Here is a 25,131-nt window from a genome sequence, read left to right as displayed (position 1 = left end):
CTATAAGCAAGTAAGCATTTTGTAGCGTAGGGACTGGTTAGAGAGGGATTATGTTGACGTAGTTAGCCAGTTTGAACATGTTATGCAATGTACATGAACCAAAAATCCCTGTTTTTATATAAATTTTGTTAGAAATGTTTAAGGATGTACTGCAGTGTGCAGAGGGTTGATTCAAAATTTTTAGATGAGGGCACCCAACACATGTTCCTCATATCTATTTAACACTATTCTGTTGGGATTGAATGGCTATGAAACTTTGGATTATCTTTGCACTTAAAGTAGTTGTAACCCTAAAAGAAAAAAGAAAATGATCCTGATCCTTTAAAACAGGATGCACAGCATAGTGCTTGTGCTGTCATGTATCTCTATGTTCTAAAAAACCTGGTTGATCCTGCCTGTTCCTGTGTCCCCCTTAGTGTTCTGACCACGGTAATCATGGCTCCTGATCCATGAAACCATGGTCAGTTTATGTGCCCTAGTCAGCCCGCTGTTTTCCTCTCTCCCCCTCCCTCCCTGCCTGTCAGCTCAGGAGTCTGTGACATTACTACTGGGAAATCATGTAATCCCCTCTCTTACAGGAATATATAATGTGAAGTATCTGTGCTTTTAAAAATGATTCTGCAAAATATCTTATTTACAGCACCACGTGACCTCCCGCCGCTCTTCTCCTCTCCTTCTGGCTGACGTCAGTGGGGAATCTCGGCCCTCCCGTGTTAGTGCTTGGAGCGGGAAAGGAGAGTGCCGGTAGGTCACATGAGCGCCCAGCGGCGCTGTAAATAAGGTATTTTGGGGAAAAAAACACACAGATACTGCACATTATAGCATTCTGTCAGAGAGAGAAATGCAGGATTTTTCATTGGTGACTTTACAACCACTTTAAAGGAAGACAGGCCTTGACTCTGTATCAGCTACTGTGGAAGAGTGATGGCAGCTTGATCAGCTCTTTAAATTTAAAATTTGATCACAGGTTGCTCTGTGAAGCCAACAATCACAGATACAAGCTCTCGATAGATGTTTCATAAAACCATAACTGAGCCTAGTACTCCTTTACTTTCCAGGCATTGCTATTGTAATTGCATTGTTAATACTTCCATTGTGCATTTTTGCACGGCTCTGCTAGATACAGATAATTGCTGGGTGGATCCCAATGAGTGGGGTCTTCAGCAGTTACTGTCACTTCACACCTCCCTTGATTTCAGGACTGCAGTTACAGAAATGTGTAGGTGGAATGGGGATGAGTCAGACTGTTAGTGAGATTTTATTAAAGTTTATTTTCTGAATCATATAGCGATCTTCACGTAATGTTAGAAATCAACTTTACTTGGGTATTTTTCATCTATAAAAAGAAAAACTGTAGATACATTTTTTTTGAGCTCTGGACAAAGTGGAGAAGGCATATAGCAGGTTGTATCTCTATTTTCGAGATACACAGGATATGATGGGATGAGGGCATAGTCTATAGAATAACAATCTTTAAAAGAAAAGTATGACTGAGGTTTTTTTGGACATACTTCTCTTGTGGGTAACAATTACTTTTGTTCTCCTGTGACCCAGAGTCAGCTGCGTTATTGGCCACTATCAGCTGAGGGGGTAGAGCCACATCGGGCTCTGGAATAATTACAACAATATTGTTGGGATCCTCCCCACTGCCTGATTGACAGCTAGATTCTCCTTTCAGCATGCGTCTGAAAGTCAGAGCCAGCAATGCCCACCCCCTCCCCGTCCTGCACTCCAGCAACAACACAGAGCCCCAGTAATTACTGTATGGGATGTCCCAGAGTAATGCTATTTGAGGGGAGGGAGACACAAACAAAAGTAGGGTGCAATCAGACCTGAGGACCTATACTGCTGCCTGCAGCATACTGCGCCCAAAGGCGATATCCTCATGCCTTCTTACATACACCTGATAGAATCTGGTGAATGTATGGACTGAAGACCAAGTTGCGGCCTTGCAGATTTGAACCATGGAGGCTTGGTGATGCACTGCCCACGAACGAACACAACAGCCCTGGTGGAGTGCGCTTTGATTTGAAAAGGTGGAACTTTCCTCTTCAAACCATAAGCTTGAACAATTACTTGCCAAATCCACTTAGCAATAGTAGATTTTGACGCTGCCTGTCCTTTTCTAGGACCTTCAGGCAACACAAACAAAACATCTATTTTCCAAATCCGAGCAGTCGCCTCTAAATAGATTTTGACTGCTCTCACTACATCCAGAAAATGTAGTGACTTTTCTTCCGTAGAACAGGGTTCTGGAAAAAATGGTTGAGCAATATCCTGCTTTAGATGAAAACCTGAAACCACCTTCGGCATAAAGCTAGAATGAGGACGCAATACTACTCTATCCTTGTGAATAATTAAATATGGCTCTTTACAAGAAAGAGCAGCCAATTCTGATACCCTTCTTGCAGAAGATATGGCTACCAGAAAAACTAGCTTCCTTGTCAAAAGGACCAAGGGAATATGTATCGGCTTAAAAGGCTGTTTCTGTAATACCGACAGAACTAAATTCAAGTCCCAAGGGTTCAGGGGTGACCTAATCGGTGGATTAAGCCGCGTTACCCCCGGTATAAAGCTACGGACCAAAGAATGCGAAGCAAGTGGTCGTTGAAACAATACCGATAAGGCAGAGACCTGGCCTTTGATAGTACTCAAGGCCAGCTTCACTTCTAACCCCATTTGCAGAAAGGCAAGGATTCTACCTGTGTCATACTTTCTGGGATGCCAACCCCTGGATTCACACCAAGAAACATAAGCCTTCCAGACTTTATAATAAATGACTCTGGAAGCTGGCTTCCTTGCATTAATCAATGTAGATATCACTGAGCCTGAAAGCCCATGATTCTTCAGAATGTGGGTTTCATTAGCCAAACCGTTAAATTTAGCATTGGTAAGGTAGGATGGAACACTGGTCCCTGCAAAAGCAGGTATGGACATGGTGGTAGGGTCCATGGGGCCCCTACCGCCATCTTTACAATCTCTGCATACCAAGATCTTCTGGGCCATGGTGGGGCCACAAGAACCACCGACTTCCTTTCCTGCTTGATCCTGCAAAGAAGTTGCGGTAGCAGCAGAATAGGAGGAAATGCATAAATCAGTGAGAACTGATCGCACGTGGTCACCAACGCATCTGTTCCATATGCGAGAGGATCCCTTGTTCTTGACACAAAGTTGTTGACTTTGTTGTTGAACCTGGACGCAAACAGATCTACGTCCAAGATCCCCCATCTTTGGCATATACCCAGGAAGATGTCGGGGTGAAGGGACCATTCCCCCCGGGAACAACTGCTGGCGACTTAAGTAGTCCGCCTGCCAATTCTTTACCCCTGGAATGAAGGTTGCCGATATGCACAACACATGCCTTTCTGCCCAGGTTAGTATATGGTTTACCTCTCCCTGGGCTGCATGACTTCTGGTGCCCCCTTGGTGATTGATATAAGCCACTGCTGTGGCATTGTCGGATTGAATCCTGACAGGACAATTCCTCACCTGAATGTCCAGGCCTTTAGGGCTAGGTGCGCTGCCCGAATCTCTAGAATGTTGATGGGCAAGGTCCTTTCAGTTCTGGACCATTTCCCTTGGACAGTCGCTTCTTCCAGGACTGCTCCCCAACCCGAAATGCTGGCATCTGTTGTTACCACCTTCCAGGTAACTGGTAAGAAGGATTTCCCCTTTTGCAGATTCTCGGATATCCTCCAAATGAGGCCCTGGCGCATTTTGCCGACAGAAGCATTAGAAAATCTAGCGCTTGGACCTTCTTGTTCCAGGCAGACAGGATACTGTTTTGCAGCAGTCTCAAATGAAACTGAGCATAGGGAACTGCTTCGAATTGTCATAAGGCAACAGAATGAAGCCACCATCTTTCCCAACAACCTCATGCTAAGGTGAATAGAAGGACCCTTCTTCGCTCTGACCACCTGAACCAGCTCCTTTATGGCGCTGATCTTTGCCTGGGGTAAAAACACCCTCCTCTGGGCTGTATCTATAACCAGACCCAGGTACTCTAGTCTTCTTAATGGTTTTAAAGAAGATTTCTCTAGGTTAAGGACCCAACCTAGGTATTCCAGGTAGTTGACTGTGGTGACCATGCTTTGGTCTAAGCGGGCTACCAACCAAGAGCAGGTCGTCTAGGTATGCTATAATTGTTATACCTTGAGTCCTTAATCTGGCTAGAGGAAGGGCCAGAAGTTTTGTAAACACCCTTGGTGCAGTAGCTAGAACGAAAGGCAAGGCTACAAACTGAAAATTAAGTTTTTCTACTTCGAAACACAGATATTTCTGGTGAGCAGGGAAAATAGGCACATACAGGTATGCATCCTTGATGTCGATTGATGCCAGAAGTTCTCCTCCTTGTAGGATGGAGACTACTGATGGGATTGATTCCATGCGAAAAGAGCGGATATTCGGGAACTGGCTTAGGTCTTTGAGATCTAGAATGGGTCTGACATCTCCATTTGGTTTTGGCACAGTGAAAAGGTTTGAATAAAACTCCAACCCCTGCATTTTCATGGGGACCACCATAATCACCTTCTGCGACAAAAGTCGGTCTAACGCTTGAAAGAGAGACCTCTTTTTCTCTGGATCTTTGGGGACATTTGACCTGAGGAAACGAGGAGATGGGAATTCCCTGAACTCTAGTTTGTAACCAAGAGCTATTGTGGAGACCACTCATTTGTCTCGAAACTCCTCCTGCCTGACCCTTGAGAACTGCAGAAGTCTTCCCCCCACCCGAGCAGCGGGGGCGCCCCTTCATAAGGTGGCTTTAGCGTTCTGTCTTGTAGGTTTCCTCCCCCAGGACTTCTTTTGTCCCTGGGGTTGACCCTGAGGTTTACCTCTTGAACCAGACGGTGGAGGCCGTCGCGACTGCCTGGAGGCTGATGTCCCTGGCACTGGAGAAAGAGCCGGTTTAAATGAGGGACCTTTACTCCTTTTCTTAACTGGCAAAAGGGTACTTTTACTACTTGATATCTTTTGGATATATTTGTCCAAATCATCCCCAAACAGCCATTCACTGCGGAAAGGAAAACAAGCCAGGAGCTTTTTGCATGGCGCTTCGGCTGACCAACTTTTCAACCATAAAATTCTACGCATATGCACCAACCTGAGCATAAGGCAAGAGGTCTGAAGAATAGAATCTTTGATTGCGTCAATTGCAAAACACAAAACCCCTGGCAGCTCGGCTAAATCCTGGGCCTGCTGTTCAGGGAAAACCTTGAGCACCTGTTTCAGGTGGTCTCTCAAGGATTGACATACCCCAATTGCCGCCACTGCAGGTTGAGCTACTGAACCTGCCAAAGAGAAAATGTTTTTTAACAGGAATTCCAATTTTTTTGGATGGTTGGTTCCTGAGCATTTGAGCATTGTCAACCGGACAAGTCAAATTTTTATTCACAGAGGATATAGCAGCGTCAATTGCTGGTATACCCCACATTTTTATAAATTTTTCTCCATAGGATAAAGTGTTGAGAACTTTTTAGGAGGGAAAAATGCTTATCTGGGTGATCCCACTCAGAATACATAAACTTTTCCAGCAATGAATGTACAGGAAAGGCACGCAAAGCTTGAGGAGGCTTTAGAGAACCCAAACAAGAAGTGGGTAGCTTAAATGTGGAGCGGACCATTTCAGTAAGAGATTACACCAGCAATTTTTAGCTTGTGAAGCTGAAGAAGGTCCTTCCTCACTTGATCCCTCGAAAGAGGAGTCATCGGTCTCTTCACGGTCCCCTGAGGGGGATTCATCTTCCCTCTCCCACTGTTCCTCTGTTTGGGGGTCCTGGGTGGTAGAAGGGGACCTATTGCGTTTTCTTCCACTCTGTGAAGATGCGATTAAAGCTGCTAATCTTTCCTCCAATCCAGTCATGGCTGAGGAGAAAACCTCCTCAGTAATATAGACAGGGGCTGAAATGTCGGAAGCAGTCGCAACCCCTGACAACCCCGATGGCTCACTCTGACCAGCCTCCCTGGGCATTTTGGGGGGGATGGTGTTGCAGAGGGAGGGTCCTCAGAGCCTGAGGGCAATCCCTTTGAGCCCTTTTTTTTGGGGTATTTGTACCTCCCCTACTGACCATAGTGCTAAGCACAAATTCAGAGGTACTACCAAAAATGCACCCACTGCTGAGCAAATAGTCCAGCAACTGCCGCTGCTATTAATGCCTAGCCTGATGCTAAGTAAACGTGCCTTGGGAATGCCTGTGTCACCAACACTCACATGCCCCCGTCTGCTCTGTGTCCCTCCATCAGCTGAATGTACCTGCAAAAGGTGCACTTATAGCCTACACAGCCCCTGCTTTGTGAACGTTGAGGCACATCAACGCCACGCTAAGCCCCGCCCCCTCCCTCTGACTTCCCACCGCGCCCCCCACTCTTTTCAAAAAAGATTGCTTTCCCGCGTGAGCGGGCCTCTGATCCGACCGAATCGGCATGTGGGGAAGGAGGAGAGGGGGAGAGCTGATGGAAGAGAACCGCCGTTCTATGGCGATGGCAGTGGGAGCGGCGCAGCATACCGCCAACTGGTCCGTGCTCCTTCGGCCTCCTGTAGAAAGAAGGAATACTCCTGTCCAGGTGGGGATGTTTAAAAGAAAAGCCCTGCCTTCCAACATCTTACCTGAGGCTTGGGACTGGAGGAAGCGTGCAGCTTGTACTGACACAGAGCGAGACTGACAAGCATGGAACAGGTACGTGCTCTTGACAGCCCCCGGTGGCGACTTTAGGCATGACAACATTTACTTCAAGGAAAAAACCCATAAGAATTAGAAAATTCCTTAGGAATCTCCACTTACCTTATCCTGCTGAAGGGTTCTGTGGTAAACCAAACAGACCCAATCTTCACCACTCATGGTGGGCTCCGTTAAAAAACTTTCAAGGACTGGGGCCCCTTATTATCTGGGGTTCCACACCCTTGGACCTGTAAAGCACCCCGCCAGAAAGCATGGCTGAAAAAACAAAAGCACTGGATCCCGGGGTCCAGCTCTCTAAAAAGAGAAGCGTTACAGGCAAAACCTTGTTTCTTCAGACACGAGGCCTGGGTACCATTCAATTTAGCCTAAAAAGACATTTTGAATGGATCCAGCTGCATGGCTTGCCCCAGCAAGGATTTACTCCAGTGGAGCTCAGCGCATCTTTACTGGTGACCAACACCTAATACACTGGCGAAAAAACTGAGGTACTCCCGGTAAGGGGAGGGGTTATATAGGGAGTTAAACTTCCTGTCTAGGGTGTGCCAGTGTGCATCACCTAAAGGTGCCTATATAACCCATACAGTAATTACTGTGGCTCTGTGTCCCATGATGTACGATAAAGAAAAAAGGTTTTGGCTTGAGATACATTTTCACTTTAGAGCCATTACAGAATCCGAAAGTAGCTGAGCTCATAGCAAGCATATTCTGTAAGTGCTAAAAGAGAATTTTGCTAAAAGCTGCAGTCATAAGGTGAAGTGAAACAAACAGCCAGGATACTCGCCTTTTTGTTAGTACTCATAAAGAGTTAAATAGCGGATGAAATTGTGGTAATTTTTTTTGTAATTAAACAAGACTGTAGAGGCCAAGGAAGATGAAATCATTTAATAGCGCAGGGAAGAAGGAAGCCACAGGAGGTCCGGTGAACTGCAGACAGAATCCCAATTAAGGTTAAGCATTAATATATAATCAATGTGACATTTACCAGGGAGAGGGGCACAGACAGACCTCATTTTTTTCCATGTTGTTAGGCCTGGAAGTTCTGATTCATTTTAAATAAACATACTTCTCATTAATCCTATTAATTAATGAAAGAATGATGCTTTAACCACTTAGGGACCAGAAAAGATTTGCCCCCTTAATAACCAGGTCATTTTTTGCGATATGGCACTGTGTCATTTTAACTGATAATTGCTCGGTCGTGCGATGTTGTACCCAAACAAAATTTATGTCCTTTTTTCCCCACAAATAGAGCTTTCTTTCGGTGGTATTTGATCACCTATGCGGTTTTTATTTTTTGCGCTATAAACAAAAAAAGGCCGACAATTTTGAAAAAAAAGCAATTTTTTTTACTTCTTGCTATAAAAATTACAATAAGCATATATTGATTGGTTTGTGCAAAAGTTATAGCGTCTACAAAAAAGGGGATAGATTTATGGCATTTTTATTATTATTATTATTTTTTTTACTACTAATGGTGGTCATCTGTGACATTGTGGTGGAGAGTTCGGACACTTTTGATACTTTTTTGGGACCATTGACATTTATATAGCGATCAGAGCTAAAAATAGCCACTGATTACTGTATAAATGTTAGTGGCAGGGAAGGGGTTAACACTAGGGGGCGATCAAGGGGTTTAATGTCTCCTAGGGAGGTGTTTCTAACTGTGGGGGGGTGGGACTGACAGGGAGTAGAGAGAGAAAGCTGTTCCTGATTAGAAAAATAATACCTTTGCATCAAAGAAATAGTGAATTAACTAATTATGATAATGTACAAATTAATAATTGCATAAATGAACAAAAAATATATAATAATTCCACCAGCTGCGGTTAGAACTTGCTAAATAGCAAATGCAAATGAAAAAAGAAAACGGATCACTGCACTAGGTGATAAGAAACATGAATATAAAAGTCCTTTATAGTCCCAGTATATTTGTGTTTTGCTCGTGCTCAATAATAAACACCCTTGCTCCATTACTAGAAGAAGCAGATCTCTCTATAGTCTCTACTTGCAGAGTGCCCCCGAACATCCTCTTCTGGTGTCCCCCGTTGACTCTCATGGCTCCTCCCCACATCAGATAACCCCCTGGGAGAAGCGCTCTCCCGGGGGGTTACTTGCAGGCACGCTCCTGAGTCCAGCATTCAGTGTCCATAGCCGCCAAATGTATGACTCGACCCCGGCGCCCGCATCATTGGATTTGATTGACAGCAGCGGGAGCCAATGTCTGCGCTGCTATCAATCTATCCAATCAAGAGCTGAGAACCCCGGGCAGAGAGACAGGGCGTCCCCGCCAGGTCAAGTTCCAGGGCTCAGGTAAGTAAAACGGGGGGGCTGGGGGGCCGGTCACTGCCAGGTGTTGCATTAAGGTGAAAAAACACAAGGGTTTACAACCTCTTTAAAGTGAATGTAAATCTCATTCATGAAATTTGAGCTGGGCGCATATATCTGCAGTGTTTTCTTATCTCTCTTCAAAGCACTATACCTCGCAGCTGTCTCCTGCTCCATTCTTCTGTTATCAGCCTGATAACTTCTGACAAGTTCTCTGTCACATATGGTAAAAGCAGCCGGAGTTTTGTGTTGGGGAGGATGCTATAAATAGATTAGCAGAGCCCTGAACCATTCAACAATCAACTCTGAAAGTCTCTACCTATGAGAAGAGGAGGTGTGTGCCTTTCCTCCAATCGTCTGTCTTGGCTGTATGCCCAGACTTCACTGCAGTGCTAACCAGGAAGAGAAAATGTCCTAACGCGATGTGAACTTTCTAAACAGTATATAAAGCTGAAGACAGCAGATATACATGTAAAACTTATGTAGGGAGATTTTTTCCTCCCCTGTGTATCATCTGAGGCTGTTCACTTCACTGAGTATATGCATACCTCCCAACTTTTTGAGATGGGAACGAGGAACACCTATCAGCAAAAGTATGTAGGCATAGGACACCTCCCTGCCACGCCCCCTTAAAGGAGAATTATTAAACAAAGAAATGATTAGTTAAATTACAAGTGCTTTTTTTTACCACTACTACTAAATGTTTAGCACTGGGAAACACTTTTTGATAGATAAAAAGTGCATTTTATATACAACTATATAGATCAGACCAAAATGAGTGACAAATGAGGATGAAAGAGGGACAGAGGGACTTTGTTCCAAATCAGGGACAGTCCCTCGAAATCAGGGACAATTGAGAGCTATGGGTATATGTGAGGGTTTACATCCACTTTAATATACTTGTCTGCTGTTATTCCCAAATAGAGCTTCAACTTCTCAAAGAGAGCCCCAACTATTCAACTGTTGTGCAATCTGGATTAATAGTTACTAATAAACAAAAAATGACCACAGATGATTTATATATAATACATATTTATTTATAACTAATACTAAAAAAAGGAATCCGTACAAATTAAAATGTTATTTGATATGAAGCAGATTACAAAGGTGCATTAACATTAAGAATTGCTTCATTATGCAAATTTGTTCCTGTTCATTTCAACGAAACAAATACCAAAATCTTTTAAACATTTCCTAGTGGTAATGTACAATATAGTGTGCAGAGTTTAGCAGTCTGGAGGATAATACGTATAGCACAGTGTAGTAAGTGTATCAGTTTGACCCCTTTCACACTGAGGCAGTTTTCAGGTGTTTTAGCACTAGCAATAGCACCTGTAAAGCGCCTAAAAACTACCTCCCATTCACTTCAATGGGTGCTTTCACACTGGGTCGGTGCGCTTGTGGGACGTTAGGAAAAGTCCTGCAAGCAGCATCTTTGGGGTGGCTTGGGAGCGCTATAAATAGCGCTCCGAAAATGCCCCTGCCCATTGAAATGAATAGGCAGCGCTTCCAAAGCGCCGCAAAACAGGTCTTTTTTTGTTTTTCTTTTTTTTTAAGGTCCCGTTGTCATGTGACCTACAAAAAAACGCCCGCTAGCTCCCGAAAAGCACCGCTAAAACGCTGCTAAAGCACCGCAAAAGCGACCAGCGATTTAGCACTGTTTTAGTGGCGCTTCAGTGTGAAAGTAGCCTTAGTGGTAACTGGCATTACGTTGGCGATGGTGAGTGTTGGTGTAGTAGCTCCTAATGCGGAGAGTTCCAGGTCAACTGCAGGCTGACCTGGATGTTTCCGATTTCCTCTGATACCTTTACCCTGGGTTTGCACTGCTGCGGTTCAGACACTGCATGTAATTCGCACAGGAATCGCAGCACATTCCTGTGCGAATTACATGCAGTGTCTGTGGGGTGCGATTTGAGCTATTAATTTGTATGGTTCAAATCACATCGCATTGGCACCAAATTGGTGCAGGACCCTTTTTTTGTTCACACCAGAATCGGATCGCATGGGTGTTCACACCCATGCGATCCGATTCTACAAATCGCGCTGTATTTTGCAAACCGATTGCAGGGTATTGTTGACTTAACATACACTTTGCGATTGGTTCGCATGGACGAGATGTGATTTAGATGCAGTGTCGAATCCGCAGCGAATATGCTTTGAATTCGCACCACATCTAGTGTGAACCTAGGCTAAAAGGTCTATTCCCACTATCACAGTGCAGTAGTGCATACAACGTGTTAAAAACGGTGAGGTGTATTTCAGTCTTATTTTTTTCTGAATGGCATCTGAAAGAAACTAGGAAGTGCAGCACAAAGCACTTGTGTTCTAGCACACCTCAGTGCACACAAAGCCTGAACTGGTTCCCCCATCCATACATTCGAGGTGGAAGGAGGAATCCTCCCTACTGCGCTATTGTATACTGACAGTAGGGGGACTCCGCCGCTGTCAGAATACACAGATTAGATCTGCAGCTATTGGCTGCTGCCTATGATCGAGTGGCTATTATTCAACAAGACAGTTGAACAGAAGACAATTGGTAGATCAACCTGTGTTCAACTGCAATGGCCACACATGGATCAAAATTTGGTGGGTCCCTGCTGAACTGGCTATCAGATAAAATCCTTTAAAAGGTTTTGCAGCACCTTGTAGAATAGAAGATGGACGGACCATTAACTAGATAAGGTAAAACGCAGAAAGAAGGGTGCAGCGATGCATTAAAACTAATGATATTGTAAAGGCCTGTAGAGCCAGTGGAGGTGATGGCTTTAAACAGCCCTACATGGCCAGTAGTAGGTCTGTGTATGAAAAGATCTCTCTGTATTGGACCTTCCCCATGGAGTGCTGTATAGCAGTGGCCCCCTCACCTCCTTGAACAAGCCTCACGTCCAGGTAGCTGGAGTTGCTATGGCAACACGTTTCTAGAACTTCTACCCCTTTGTCAAGGCTAACCTCCCTTGGCTCTATAGGTGTTTTACTTATGTCAATAATTGTGAGTGTACTTATCATTATTTCCTATTACACCTTATTGATTTTAATGCACAAAGATCGTTGCGCCCTTCCTTCTAATTTTTACCTTTAAGTGGTTGTAAACCTCAGTCATGAAATCTGAACAAAGCACATATATCTGTAATGTTTACTTTTCTATCCCCAAAGCTCTAAGGCAGTGGTACTCAACTCCTGTCCTCAGGACCCACTAACAGGCCAGATTTTAAGTGTAGCGCTGGTAGATTTTTCAATCTACCGCTTATAGGTAAATTTAGTAGATTACTTGTTCATACATAGTCAGATTTAGCCTCTGTTACAGTTTGGCTATGTTGCATGTAGTTTCACACTGTGCCTGTGGGTGTCGTTTTTGCCATGGGTCGGTGTTGGAAAGGCAACACGTTAAAGTGTATAAGTGCTCTTCTTTCCCGGAGACAACTCGGTGGAGGTGGTCCTCTGAGTTGCATTCTGGGAGAGGGTATTTATGGGACAGACGCCATGTTTTAGAGTCTCTTTTGTTCCACCTGCTGGCCCTCCTGGCTGACAGGTATGTGTTAGGAGTACTACCTCGTGGTCCCCTGACCGGGAGGACCACGTTGCTGCAGCGTGTGGGTGCGCCCAGAAGCCTGTCTGGGGCCTACCACAGTGGCGAGGGAATGGTCCTGTGCTGTCTTTCCTACGGGAAGAAGCTGGACAACTGAGAAGATCCCAGGGGAGGTCCCGTCATGGAAGGATCATGCAGAGTGCTGGTCTGGAGAGGGGCCTGGTGACTCAGTTGGAGGATGCATCCTAAAGTTAACCTACCACATAGTACTGCCGGGTCGGCTTAAAGGCTCTAGTGCTGTGTTTGCTATTCATCGTAAACCAATACATCCTGTGGCAGAGGATCGTACGGGTTTCTATTACATTCAAGTCTTTGGCAGAGACTTTTGTTTGTGCTACATATCGGCTGCTAGGTTAGTGAGAGAAACCTATCCGGGCGGGCAAAGATTCAACTCTAAAAGGAGAGTACATTCATCTACAAGATTCCAATTCATAATACTACACTAAGAAAAGGTATTTGAACTTCCCTGAAACTCTTCTTCTACCTCTTTCCTGCTACTTCCTTCAGTTACTCTTTATTAAAACCTTGGAAAAGATACTCAAGTGTCCAGTGCCTACATTGTCTGGTATTAAGCTCAACGGGACCCTTGACCCAGTTCTGGTGAAATTGAGGTAACGAAGGTGACGGTAACAGCCCGCTTTAAACCAGCAGCTCCACCGTGAGTTATTGCTACATAAGTATTACCTTAGGGAGATGCAGACTAGTATACTGCAATCACTGAGCAGCAAATGATATGACCTGTGATGTATTTCAGTTATCTTGCAAACCTGGCCTGTTAGTGGGTCCTGAGGACAGTATGGGCAGGCTGAATGTACCAAGTTGATCAATCGATCAATTTGGGTACAACCAGCATTCCGGGTTTTACCTGCGAATATCGCAAGCGGCTGCTATAGCTAGTAATAATCATAGTCTTCTCACAGCAGGAATGGCTTCCCCTGCTCCCTCCACAGGGAGAAGGCAATGGCCCAGCAGGAGGTCGCAGGAAAGAAATTTACTCCGTGTATGGCCAGCATAGGTGGTGTTTCTCTCTGGTGCTTCGTTCCTCTGTTATCAACATGAGTCACTTCTGAGAAGTTTTCCTGACACGTGAGATAAATTTGTGATGGGGAAAAGAGCTCAGCACACAACTTGTCTATTCACAACAGAGCTCTGCATGTTCCTTCAATCCTGTGCCTTGTGTGGAGGGGGGCGTGTCCCTTTCCTCCAATTAGCTCACACACTATAACTGCAGCTCTCCACCCCCTCCTCTCTGCTCCTGACAGGTGTAGAGGCATTTTATCACAGCTATCACATATTTATCACATATCTGCACTTTTAAATTAATGTAGAGAAGAGAAGACTGCAGATAAACAAGTGAAACTTATGTAGGAGGATTTGTTTCATCTCTGTGTATCACCTGAGGCTATTCACTTCACTGGGTATATGTGAGGGTTTACAAACACTTTAAAGGTCCGTTTTTATATATATATATCTATATATATAGATATATATCTATATCTATAGATATTTATATAGATATATATCTATAGATATAGATATATATCTATATCCATATATATAAAATAGCAAACATGTCAAAAACAACGGTTTTGCACAGAGTGGCCCTCCTCTGGGGTCCCTTAATGGCGCTAATGGCTCCTCCGCTTCTCGAGTGCCCCCATGGAGAGCTGCATTCCATGGGGGCACTCGTGCAGGCGCGCTCCTGCGTCCCGCTGCTGTGTCCATTGACACAGACAGCAGGACTCGGCTCCGCCCCCTGGCTCCCGTGTCACTGGATTTGATTGACAGCAGCGGGAGCCAATGGGCTCCTTCTGCTATCAATCTATCCAGTGAGGACCCGAGACAGTGGCTGGAGCTGCCGTGCTCATCACTGTCCCTGAAATGATCGGGTTCAGGTATGTAAAAGGGGGGCTCTGGGGGGCTGCTGCACTACAGAAGGTTTTTCACATTAATGCATAGAATGCAAAAAACCTTGAGGGTTTACAACCCCTTTAAGAAGACTACAAGACTAGCAGAAAAATTAGAACTTTTCCCATGAGTCGTAATATATACTGTAGGTCAGGGGTCTTCAAACTATGGCCCTCCAGTTGTTCAGGAACTACAATTCCCATCATGCCTAGTCATGTCTGTGAATGTCAGAGTTTTACAATGCCTCATGGGATGTGTAGTTCCACAACATCTGGAGGGCCAAAGTTTGAGGATCCCTGCTGTAGGTGAACAGGTTATATAATAATAAAGTAAATGAATACAAGTTACGTCTATCTTACTCTTTCACTGCTTGATCCTTATAATATCAGATGTACAATGTATGAAGTATGTGGATGAAGGAGAATTTACATATTAATGCAGCCTTCCACAATCATTTTATCCCAGAAGAAGCCTTTGAAAAAATGTTTAGATCTCAGGGAACCCTTACTAAAACTAATTAATTTGGGTCAATGGCAAAAATGCACCTTACATTGATTGTCAGTAGGGTGAATGTGCCCCCTTACAGTGATGGTTAAAATGCCACCCTTACATATAGCTAAAAAGGTGATTGATGTCACACTGCTGGCTATGCCAAGTGGTATTGGTCCTGGATCCAGGCACCGTCAAACAGGAGATTAATCAGCCACAGCTCAGGGAACCCCTAGCAACCTCTGGAGGAACCCTAGGGTACCATGGAATCCTGGTTCAGAATGGCTGTGTTAATACATACTAGCTTCCAGCACTTTATAATGTACAGTTGCAGTTTTCGCCTTTTCATTGTTAGGCCTGTTATGAATGTAGACCACGGTGCTGTGAAGGTGAAGCATATGACTTTGTTCTCAGACTTTGCTTTCATTTGTTCTCTTTGCTTTTTTCAATGGAGGCAGTGAAAGTGGGCAGAGTACCCCCAGCTTGTCTATGTGCTCAGACACCAAATCCACGTCTTCGTCCTATCAGCAGGCGCCCAGACATTTCCATGTTCCAGGTAGGCACGTGTTTTTGCTAATTTGCCATCATTAATTGGAGAAGCCTGTAGATTCTTATGATTTGTTTGCATGCTGTCAATGCATGCCTGATTCATTTTTCCAATTACTGCTGTAAATCTGACAAGTAACTCATTGTGCTGATCAAAACCCTCTCCTTGGAAATCACCAGCAAGCTTTGAACTGCTCTTTGTGTGAGCAAAACTGGGCTAATTATTGCCTCCCTAACAGTGCTAAAAATCGTCCCTTTTGGTGAAGGGTTAGAGACCATGATTTATTTATTGGCTGATACTAAAAAAGTGAAATGACTGAGATGACTTCAGTAGAGAACAAAGTAGAAGTAGGATGGCAATGCTCCCTGGGAAATGTATGCAGATAACCTTCTGCGGAAGGACATCTAGGGCATAGCATTGTCACTTGGCATCTCCAGTGCCCACTCATTGGATGTCTAAGGCTCCGTTCACACTTGTGCGACTCCAAAGCTGTGCGATTTCGAATGCGACTGTGGAATGCAACTCTGATGCGACTTTTACATTCGCTGGCACTCAATTTGCATTAGGGTCGCAACAAAGTAGTGCAGGAACCTTTTCAAAGTTGCTGCAACTTTAAATCACATAGATTTGAACGAGTTCCGTTGAAATCAATGGGCTGTGACTTGTCATGCAACTTTATGTGTCCAAAGTCATAAGACAAGAGGCACAAGTGTGAATAGAGCCTTAAGCAACCACATAGGATTTTGCTGAAGCAGAACACCTACTTGTGGAAAGTACTGTATAGGCGGACATCTACTGGATCATTCTAGAGAAGAGCCAACTTGGCACCGCCCGTATCTCTGTCCTCATCTTAAGTGTAATGCTCCCTCCTACAATACTGGTACTGGAAGTTATGTGGGAGGAGAGCATGTCACACTCTTCCAGGCGGTCCAGGACCAAAATTCCTCATTTACAAGATTATATTTTGGTAGTTCATCAAGTTTATTGGGGGGGGATGTATTTTCTTTTTTTAAATGTAGGCTTTTATGTGATTTTAATTATTTTTATTTCTTTATTTCTTTTAATTATTTTTTATTTTATTTATTTTAAGTCTGTACTGACTACATGGCACGTTTGATGTTATGCAGTTAATGTACTAAAACTCAAGAGTGCAAAATCTGGTGCAGCTGTGCATAGAAACCAATCAGCTTCCAGGTTTTATGTCAAAGCTTAACTGAACAAGCTGATTGGCTACCATGCACCAGTTTTAGTAAATCAACCCCTATGTCTTAAACTGTATCCTAAAGTAATATCTCTTGTGCTGATTTCTCTTCTATTTGTAGAAATTCTCCTCAGTCCATGCCCAACCCCACTGCTGTAAAATTCCAGTGCAGTAGGGGTTAATACAACTAAGGGGTTTTCACAGGTTCTCATCAAGAGAGTCTGACTATGCCCGTCCTTTTCACCCAGTTGCTCCATTCAATATAACCATGCTACATCTTGTATGAATGAAATATGATGTATAAATGGAGGGGGCAGACCTATTTATCACCCACCCATCCTCCATTTACAGAGACTGTTCCATTCATAGAAGCTTTAGGCCCCTTTCACACTACCACGACTTCAAAGTTGCGAGATTTTGCCGCAATTTCCCGGCAACGATTTTGACACACTTTTTGTCACGATTTCAGGGAGTGCCTGTGTAACTCGCATCAAGGTCGGACCAAAGTAGTGCAGGGACTACTTTAAAGTCAGCACGACTTGAAGTTGTATTAATATGAATGGCAGTCATTGGAAATCATGGGGAATGACTTGTCATACGACTTTGCAGTCCCAAGTCATAGGACAAGTCGTACAAGTGTGAAAGGGGCCTTAGTACAGCTTCTATAAATGGAGCAGCTGGGTGGAAAGGGCAGGCATAGTTAGGCACATTTGATGAGCGCCTGTGACAATCTGATAGTGGTATAAACTCCTGCCAAAAGATTATGGCAGGACGGGTGGGGGGAGCAAGGATTGAGGAGGATTTCTACTAATAGAAAAGGAATCAGCACAAGGGACACATCCTACTAAGAGTTAGTTATGTCCCTTGTGCTGATTTTGATTATTTTTTTTATTTTAGCTACACAAATCAAAAATGCAATACATTGCAGCTTACCAGTCTTTAAATGTGGTGGCTACAATAGTTTTCCTTTTTTAGGCTTTTTTCCTTTATTTTTACCTGGTGATCCGGCCAGTAACAAGCGCCCTGTCTTAGGGTGTGTGGGGTCTCCACTCTGGATGGAGGAGCAATAGAGAAACCAATTGGACAGCAGCATTTTCAGCCTGGGTGGAGACTAGTTGTTAGATGCACTAGCAGATTTAAACTAACAAATTAAATCCGAACTCCAGCTAACTCTGTTTAAGCTGTTAATGCAAAACTTTTTTTTTTCTTTTGGGATAAAGGTTTTATGAATATTAATTAAACCTGACCATTGTAAGCACCCCTGTCAGTGTTAAATCGATGGCTCCACCCTCTAACTTTGGCTGGACAGCTCGGTATGTTAAGGAAGTTGAAATATATCATACTTACTAGCCAGGCCACCAGGTAATATTGAAGGGGTTGTAAAGGTTGTTGTTTTTTTTTTTTGTTTTTTTTTATACTTACCTGCTCTGTGCAGGGGGTTTTGCACAGAGTGGCCCCAATCCTCCTTTTCTGGGGTCCCCCAAAGGTGCTCCTGGCTCCTCCTCTTCTCGAATGCCCCCACAGAGAGCCGCATTCCATGGGGGCACTTGTGCCGGCACGCTCCCGAGTCCTACTGTGTCCATTGACACAGACAGCAGAACTCAGCCCCGCCCCCCACTTCCCGTGTCACTGGATTGGAATTGATAGCAGCAGGAGCCAATGACTCCTGCTGCTATCAATCTGTCCAATGAGGACCCTAGACAGTGGCTGGAGCTGCTTTGCTCGTCTCCGTCGCTGGAAAGATCGGGTTCAGGTAAGTAAAACGGAGGCTGCTGCACTACAGGATGTTTTTCACCATAATGCATAGAATGCATTACGATGAAAAACCTGAGCGTTTACAACCCCTTTAAGGAAAAAAAAAAGCCTAAAAAGAGAAAATTAATTCAACCACCCCCAAAAAATTGGTAAACTGCAATATTCAGTCATTTTGGGAGGGGGGGGGGGGTATTAGCACTTTAACATTCTTGCAACTTTGTAATAGCAAAAAGAACAGTGTCATTGGTTGGCCACTCCCACTTTTTCCATGGCTTATAGAAAGCTTTGACCTCCTTTATGCTTTTCAGATTCACAATAATTAATTTAAATATATCTAAACCCTCATTGGATGATATTTTGGTTACTGAAGCACTGTGTATCGTATAATACTGCCATTAAAAAAAAAAAATCCTCTTTAATACCTTTTTTTATTTTCATCTCAGAGCTGCTGATCTCACCCAGCTTTGGCAGGCACTTTCTGTCTTCAAAGCACTCATTCCAGCATAACTCCCAACTTTTTGAGATGGGAATGAGGGACACAAAAGTATGCAGGCATAGGACACACCCCTGGTCACGCCCCCTCAAAGGAGAATTGTACAAAAAAACAAGATTGGATAAACCCACAAGTGCTTTTTTTTACCACTAATATTGCTTTATATTGGCTTTTGGAATTTACAAATGCTGCAATTTAGAAATTGGATGAAGGATTTAGAACTGGGAAACACTTTTTGATGGATAAAAAGTGCATTTTATATACAACTATATAGATCAGACCAAAATGAGGGACAAATGAGGAGGAATGAGGGACAGAGGGACATTGCTCCAAATCAGGGACAGTTGGGAGCTATGATTCCAGTGTTGTCTGCACATTATTGTTCTGGCCTGGCTTCCAGATAACGACAAGAGTGGGCCATACTTTTGCAGTGTGTGTCGGCACAGGGCCACTTGTAGTCTTCATCAGGGCAGCATGTGACAGGGTGATAGCAATTGTCATCCCATAACAGGAAGTGCCTGGCAAAGGATCTTCCTGGCTAAATCATCAGGTATCTTTTTATTCTTTAATATAGTTGGAAACAACTTCTGAAACTGCAAAAACATTTTAAAGCCTACATGGCATTTTAGTATTTGGGTTTAGAACTTCTTGAAATAGAAGATATGGTCAGATGTACCTGACCAGGAGGGTAGCCTTTTTAGTCTGGACCATTACTGAAGACCTTTCTGGCATTTGTGGTGCTTTTAATATCCATTATTTAGTGTGTATGAAAGTTTGGGGTTTAAATCATAGCCTTTGTTGGCTAATTTTCCACAGCACTATTGCTAAGATATGAGGGTATGAGCGTTCCTAATAACACTGAGGCTGTGCTAAACAAAAGTTTGGAAGTCCAGAGTTAGGGAAGCCACAATGGGCAAGAAGAATCCGCAGTTTTGGGTGGCACAGATCAGGGAAGGATCTGATACAATGTAAGCAGAAGAAATAATGTAACCGGAGCACAGGACTAGAAAACAAGTAGCAACCTTTAATTAAAATATATATCCACTCTTACATCATAGTGAGGGACAAGAGCTGCTTTATTTTACCTTCTTCCTTGTTCAGTAACACTGGGTGTCATTCAACTTGAAAGACTGAGGACATATGGTGAAAATGAATTACTGTAAGGGAGCTCCGGATTGAAGGTGAGTATTGCAGCTTTTTATTACAAGCACCTGCTGGGGGACTGTTTTATTTTACAAATATTTGCAATGAGTTGGGCGTTAAATATTAGGCAGAGTGATTGTCTTTCTGCCTACTGCTTGTCCTTTACTACCAAACAGGAAGCTTCTAATACACTGTCTGCTACGCACTAGGGGCTAAACAGCGCACAAGGATATCTCTCTATCTCTCTATTATGTACGTTTTTATTACAATTTCTACCTTTGCAGCTACCAAGAAGGAACCAGTCAGCACCCTGACCCTTTCTAGGAGGTAGTAATTGCAAGCCTGAGACCCGGGGCCCTTTGTTAATGACCTGAACCCAGTGCCCCAAGTGGCAATGCCCCTAAAATATATTTTCATTTTATCAATTTGTTTTTTTCATAACACATAACAAGCCTGTTCTGAAATAGTTTCTGCTTTTATTTGAGGATATTTTGTTCTGCCGTTTTATTTTCTTAACCTTTTACGCTTGCTTTGTGTACTAACTTATTTCTCTGGAAGGTAAAAGTGCATTTCTTGACTTGACAGCATTTTTTTTTTTACAAAAAGAGTGGAAAGAAAATGTAAGATGTTGCCAGTGGCAATTTGTCAGGTTAAACCTGTCAATTTTCTAGCATGGATCAAGACATGAAAGCTGACCAGTGACTGATTGCTATGGGCAACTCTGCTATTTTTTTTTTTCCTACGCTTGAGTAATCATGAGAGTATATTAGCCTTTTCCAGAGCTGGGCTGCAATCTTGTGGCTGTTTTCTGCAACACGGCGCCCTCTGCTGTGCATAGAAAACAACCGCACCTTAATTTGAAATTTATAGATTATGGTCAATCTCTGCTTTTTTCCCTTCTGTTCAACAAATCTTAATTTGCAATCTATATTTTCTCTTTTATTTATTCTCCCTTTTTCTTTTCTGTAGACACTGGAAGTAAAGATAACATCTATAGGAAACCCCCTATCTACAGACAGCATGGTACAGTCCCTTTCTGCTTGCTGCTTTGCCTTTCTTTTGCATGAAGATCAAATACTAAATCCTTTTAGTGACATTTCATGAATCCACATTACTGATTACCAAAATACAATGTGATATGCCTAAAAAATGATTATCGCACTTTTTTTAAATGGTCTTGATGGCTGTATATATTTACCTATTATATACATTTGTTTCTATTCTGACAGCATAGTTCGGTTATATATTAAACACAATAAGGATAGTTAGAATGAGAGGTACAAAGAAAGAAGATGAAATGAGAAAAAGAGAGAATGAAATCGTAGATCTAGATCTGAAGATGACAACTCTTTGTTGCTCTTGTACAGACTAGGCAGCTGCATCATTTTTTCGAATTTTCGAATTGAATTGTGATTACACTCCCTTGATGCCTTTATTTTATATACTTGGACAAAGACGGCAATCTGTTAGGACATAAATGTGGGAGCTATCATTGCTGACTTATATTTTGAAGGTGCAAACCCCTGGCCTGTCATCTTATCCTAACCTAACTACAAAGAAGTCTCTGACCCACAACCAGCATTTGCATATTTCAGGCTAGTTGCTCAATACCAGGATGACACCCTTGGAGCTTACAACATCATTAGCAGCTGACATATTTCTATCATGAGGTGCTGATTCCTTAAAACCCTTTTTATTCTGAAAATGTACTGATTGGCCAGTATGCCGTGTATTAGTGATTAAATCCCCTTACATTAAGTCCTCATGCACATGAATGCCATGTGTTCCAGAGCACTATCTCACTGCTTTCAGAATATGCACCCTGCCCCCATGGCACTGGTTCATCAAACTGAAAATTACTCAGCTTTATACTAAATTTAATAGGACACTGTATAAACTAAAAAAACCTAATGTGTGAAAAATGTCAACCCTACATTCAAAAAACAAACAAGGTTGTGCATATCCACGCATCGAATAAGCCACAGGGTTAACCTAACTTTTATTAAAGTTAAAGGGCATTATCCAAATAGAAACTGTGTGTGTTTAATACTTATAAGTGGAGGCTGGGGCTCTAACACACAGTAGCCTTTCATCACTAACTATGGCTCATTATTCTGGTAAGTTTATTTATGTGTCTGCAAAGTAACCCACAAAGCTGTACATCAGTGCTGCAGAGGCAAAAACACAAGGGGCTGGGGCTCTAACACACTCTTTAGATAAAGCCTCTCACCACTGACAATGGTTCATATGTTACAGTCAATTTATTTGCACTAAGGCTTACTTCCCTCAAACACCAAGTCAGAGCTCACATATAGAGAGGCATAAAGAGTCACCAGTCCATATTCACCATAGGGTTGCCACATCATCCCTTTAATCCAGGACACATATTAATTACACAGGTTCTGAGGCTGATTTAATGCAGATAAGGCATCAAGTGTGTTTAAAGGGGGGGTTCCGGACGCAATATTTTTTTTTTTTTTAAAGTCAGCAGCTACAAACACTGTAGCTGCTGACTTTTAATAAGGACGCTTACCTGTCCAGTGAGCCCGCGATGTCGGCCCCCCGAGGCTGATCCATCCATCGGATCGGCCACTGGCGCATCCATCTTAACGAAGGGAAACAGGCAGTGGAGCCTTGCGGCTTCACTGCCCGTTTCCTACTGCGCATGCGCGAGTCGCAAGCGCTTTGTGAATGGCCCCATGGTTTTCTGGGACACACACAGTTCCCAGAAGGCAACGGGGCCGCTCGCCAAAGAGGAGGAAGCGCCGCGGAATAGGAAGAGGCAGGTTAGGAAGACTGCCTAGCAACAAGGGCTTCAGGTAAGTTAATTTTTTTTTTTTAATTTTTTAAAGATTTTTGATGCAATATTTTATTTTAGGGTTGCCCTCCACTTTAATTACCACCTTAATCAGCCACAGAACCTGTGTAATTAATGTGTGTCCTGGATTAAAGGGATGATGTGGCAACCCTAATTCACCAACACCAAAATCAAACCAGTGATAAATCAAAAAAAAAACGAAGCCCAAAGAACCCAACATTTTTCTCTCAAAAGGGAGAGCTTCGTCTGGGCTGCAGCAATGTGAAATAAAATATTTCAATGACCATAACCACATGGTCAAACAGCAAAATGGCAGCCAAACCAACCTTTTTCTCTATTTGTAGCCAAAAATGGCTGCTATGCTTGCCCCTTCCTGCAGAATAACTGCAGAGACTTCGCCATCTTGTGGACAAAAAGGAGAAGGCTATCTTTTAAGCACTGTGAAATATCCTATATTTTCCACAATATCAGGAGAATACTGAGAATCATCTAAACTTGTCAGATTTTTACACTCAGATCCTCCAGCTACTCAGTCACAATTTTGCCTGTTCCACCCCAAAATAGACCACACAGTATATGGGTTTCCATTATAGGATATAGATGCCCCAGTGCCTTGTGTTTATGCCTCTGTAACACTGTAACTACAGCTTTGTGAGTTAATTTGCTGAGATATGAATACATTTACCAGAATAATGAGCCACAGTTAGTGATGAGATGTTTTTTAAAGAATGTGTTAGAGCCCCAGCCTCCACTTATAAGTATTAAACACACACAGTTTCTGTTACATAATGCCCTTTTTTTCCAAGTAACTCTAAATTCTGCATTCACACCTGAGTGTTTTGTAGCTCAAAGCTTGAAGCTCGAAGATGCTTAATAACAAGCAAAATCCCAGCCATTTCCATGGCCGCTTTTCACACCTGAGAGAGGACAGCGGCCAGAAAAATTAATGGGATTTTCCTTGTTGAGCGTCTGCGAGCCTCAAGCTTCGAGCTAAAATGTTCCGGTGTGAATGCAGCCTAATAAAAGTTTGATTTTAACCCTGTGGCCTAATGGTGCGTGGGTATCCGCACCCTCGTTTGTTTTCTGAATGAACAGAGACTGCAGATATTAGTTGTTGCTAATGCAACAGTGCTAGTTCAGTTCTGTTACTTGCCTGAGTCAGCCTTTTTATCTAGAAAAACTTGACTCAGAATCTGATGGGCCTGATTTGCTAAATAATACGCGCATTTATGCCCCTTCCTGACCAGCCCATTTTTTGCGATACAGCACCGCGTCACTTTAACTTATAATTGCGTGGTCGTGCCACGCTGTACCCAAAAAAATTGATGTCCATTTTTTCCCCACAAATAGAGCTTTCTTTTGGTTTGTATTTGATCACCTCTGCGGTTTTTATCTTTTGCGCTATAAACAAAAAAAGACCGACAATTTTGGAAAAAAAAAACAATATTTTTTACTTTCTGCTATAAAACGCATCCAATCAAAAAAATGTAAAAAATCAAATTTCTTCATCAATTTAGGCAAATATGTATTCTGCTACATATTTTGGTAAGAAAAATCCCAATAAGCGTATATTGATTGGTTTGCGCAAAAGTTATAGTGTCTACAAACTATGGGACATTTTTATGGAATTTTTATGTATTTATTTTTTTTACTAGTAATGGCGGCGATCAGCGCCGTATAGCGGGACTGTGACAAATCAGACACTAAGTGACACTTTTGGAGACCAGTGACACCAATAGCGTGATCAGTACTAAAAAATATGCACTGTCACTGTACTAATGACACTGGCAGGGAAGGGGTTAACATCAGGGGCGATCAAAGGGTTAAATGTGTTCCTAGGGAGTGCTTTCCAACTGTGTGGGGGGTGCACTTAGTAGAAACACAGGATCTCTGTCTTCCCTACTAGCAGAACGGCAATCTGTCTTGTTTACATAGGCAGACCGCCATTCTGCCTCTGTCGGGATCAATTGGTGGGTGCCGCCGAACATCAGGTCCGCTGGACCCCACTGTGTCCAATCACAGCAGGAACGGGTTGCAAGACCCGGAAGTGCAAAATTACGTACCTGTCCACAGTGCAGCCAGAAAACCCAGTTCTATACTTGCAGTGTTTACTATATGCATATAATGCTAATGAAGATGTGCAACCGTGATAGTGTACATATTGCTAATATATCCATAAATGTAGTTTG

The 25,131-nt window shown here is 43.1% G+C and overlaps 1 protein-coding gene across 1 annotated transcript in view; it reads left to right on the top strand.

Moving 5' to 3' along the window:
• ABLIM2 (actin binding LIM protein family member 2) overlaps window positions 1-25,131 on the top strand; it is a 238,593-nt gene that overhangs the window by 122,348 nt on the left and 91,114 nt on the right. The window contains exons 14-15 of the mRNA XM_073610745.1: window positions 15,440-15,541; window positions 21,094-21,147. Of these exons, the coding sequence (XP_073466846.1) occupies window positions 15,440-15,541; window positions 21,094-21,147 (156 nt within the window). The remainder of the gene's footprint in view (window positions 1-15,439; window positions 15,542-21,093; window positions 21,148-25,131) is intronic.

The sequence above is a fragment of the Aquarana catesbeiana genome, linkage group LG01 (genome assembly GCF_042186555.1).
Source record: "Aquarana catesbeiana isolate 2022-GZ linkage group LG01, ASM4218655v1, whole genome shotgun sequence".
Classification (NCBI taxonomy): domain Eukaryota; kingdom Metazoa; phylum Chordata; class Amphibia; order Anura; family Ranidae; genus Aquarana; species Aquarana catesbeiana.
Note: the sequence above shows the minus strand (reverse complement) of the source record. Positions and strands in the feature narration are given on the sequence as shown.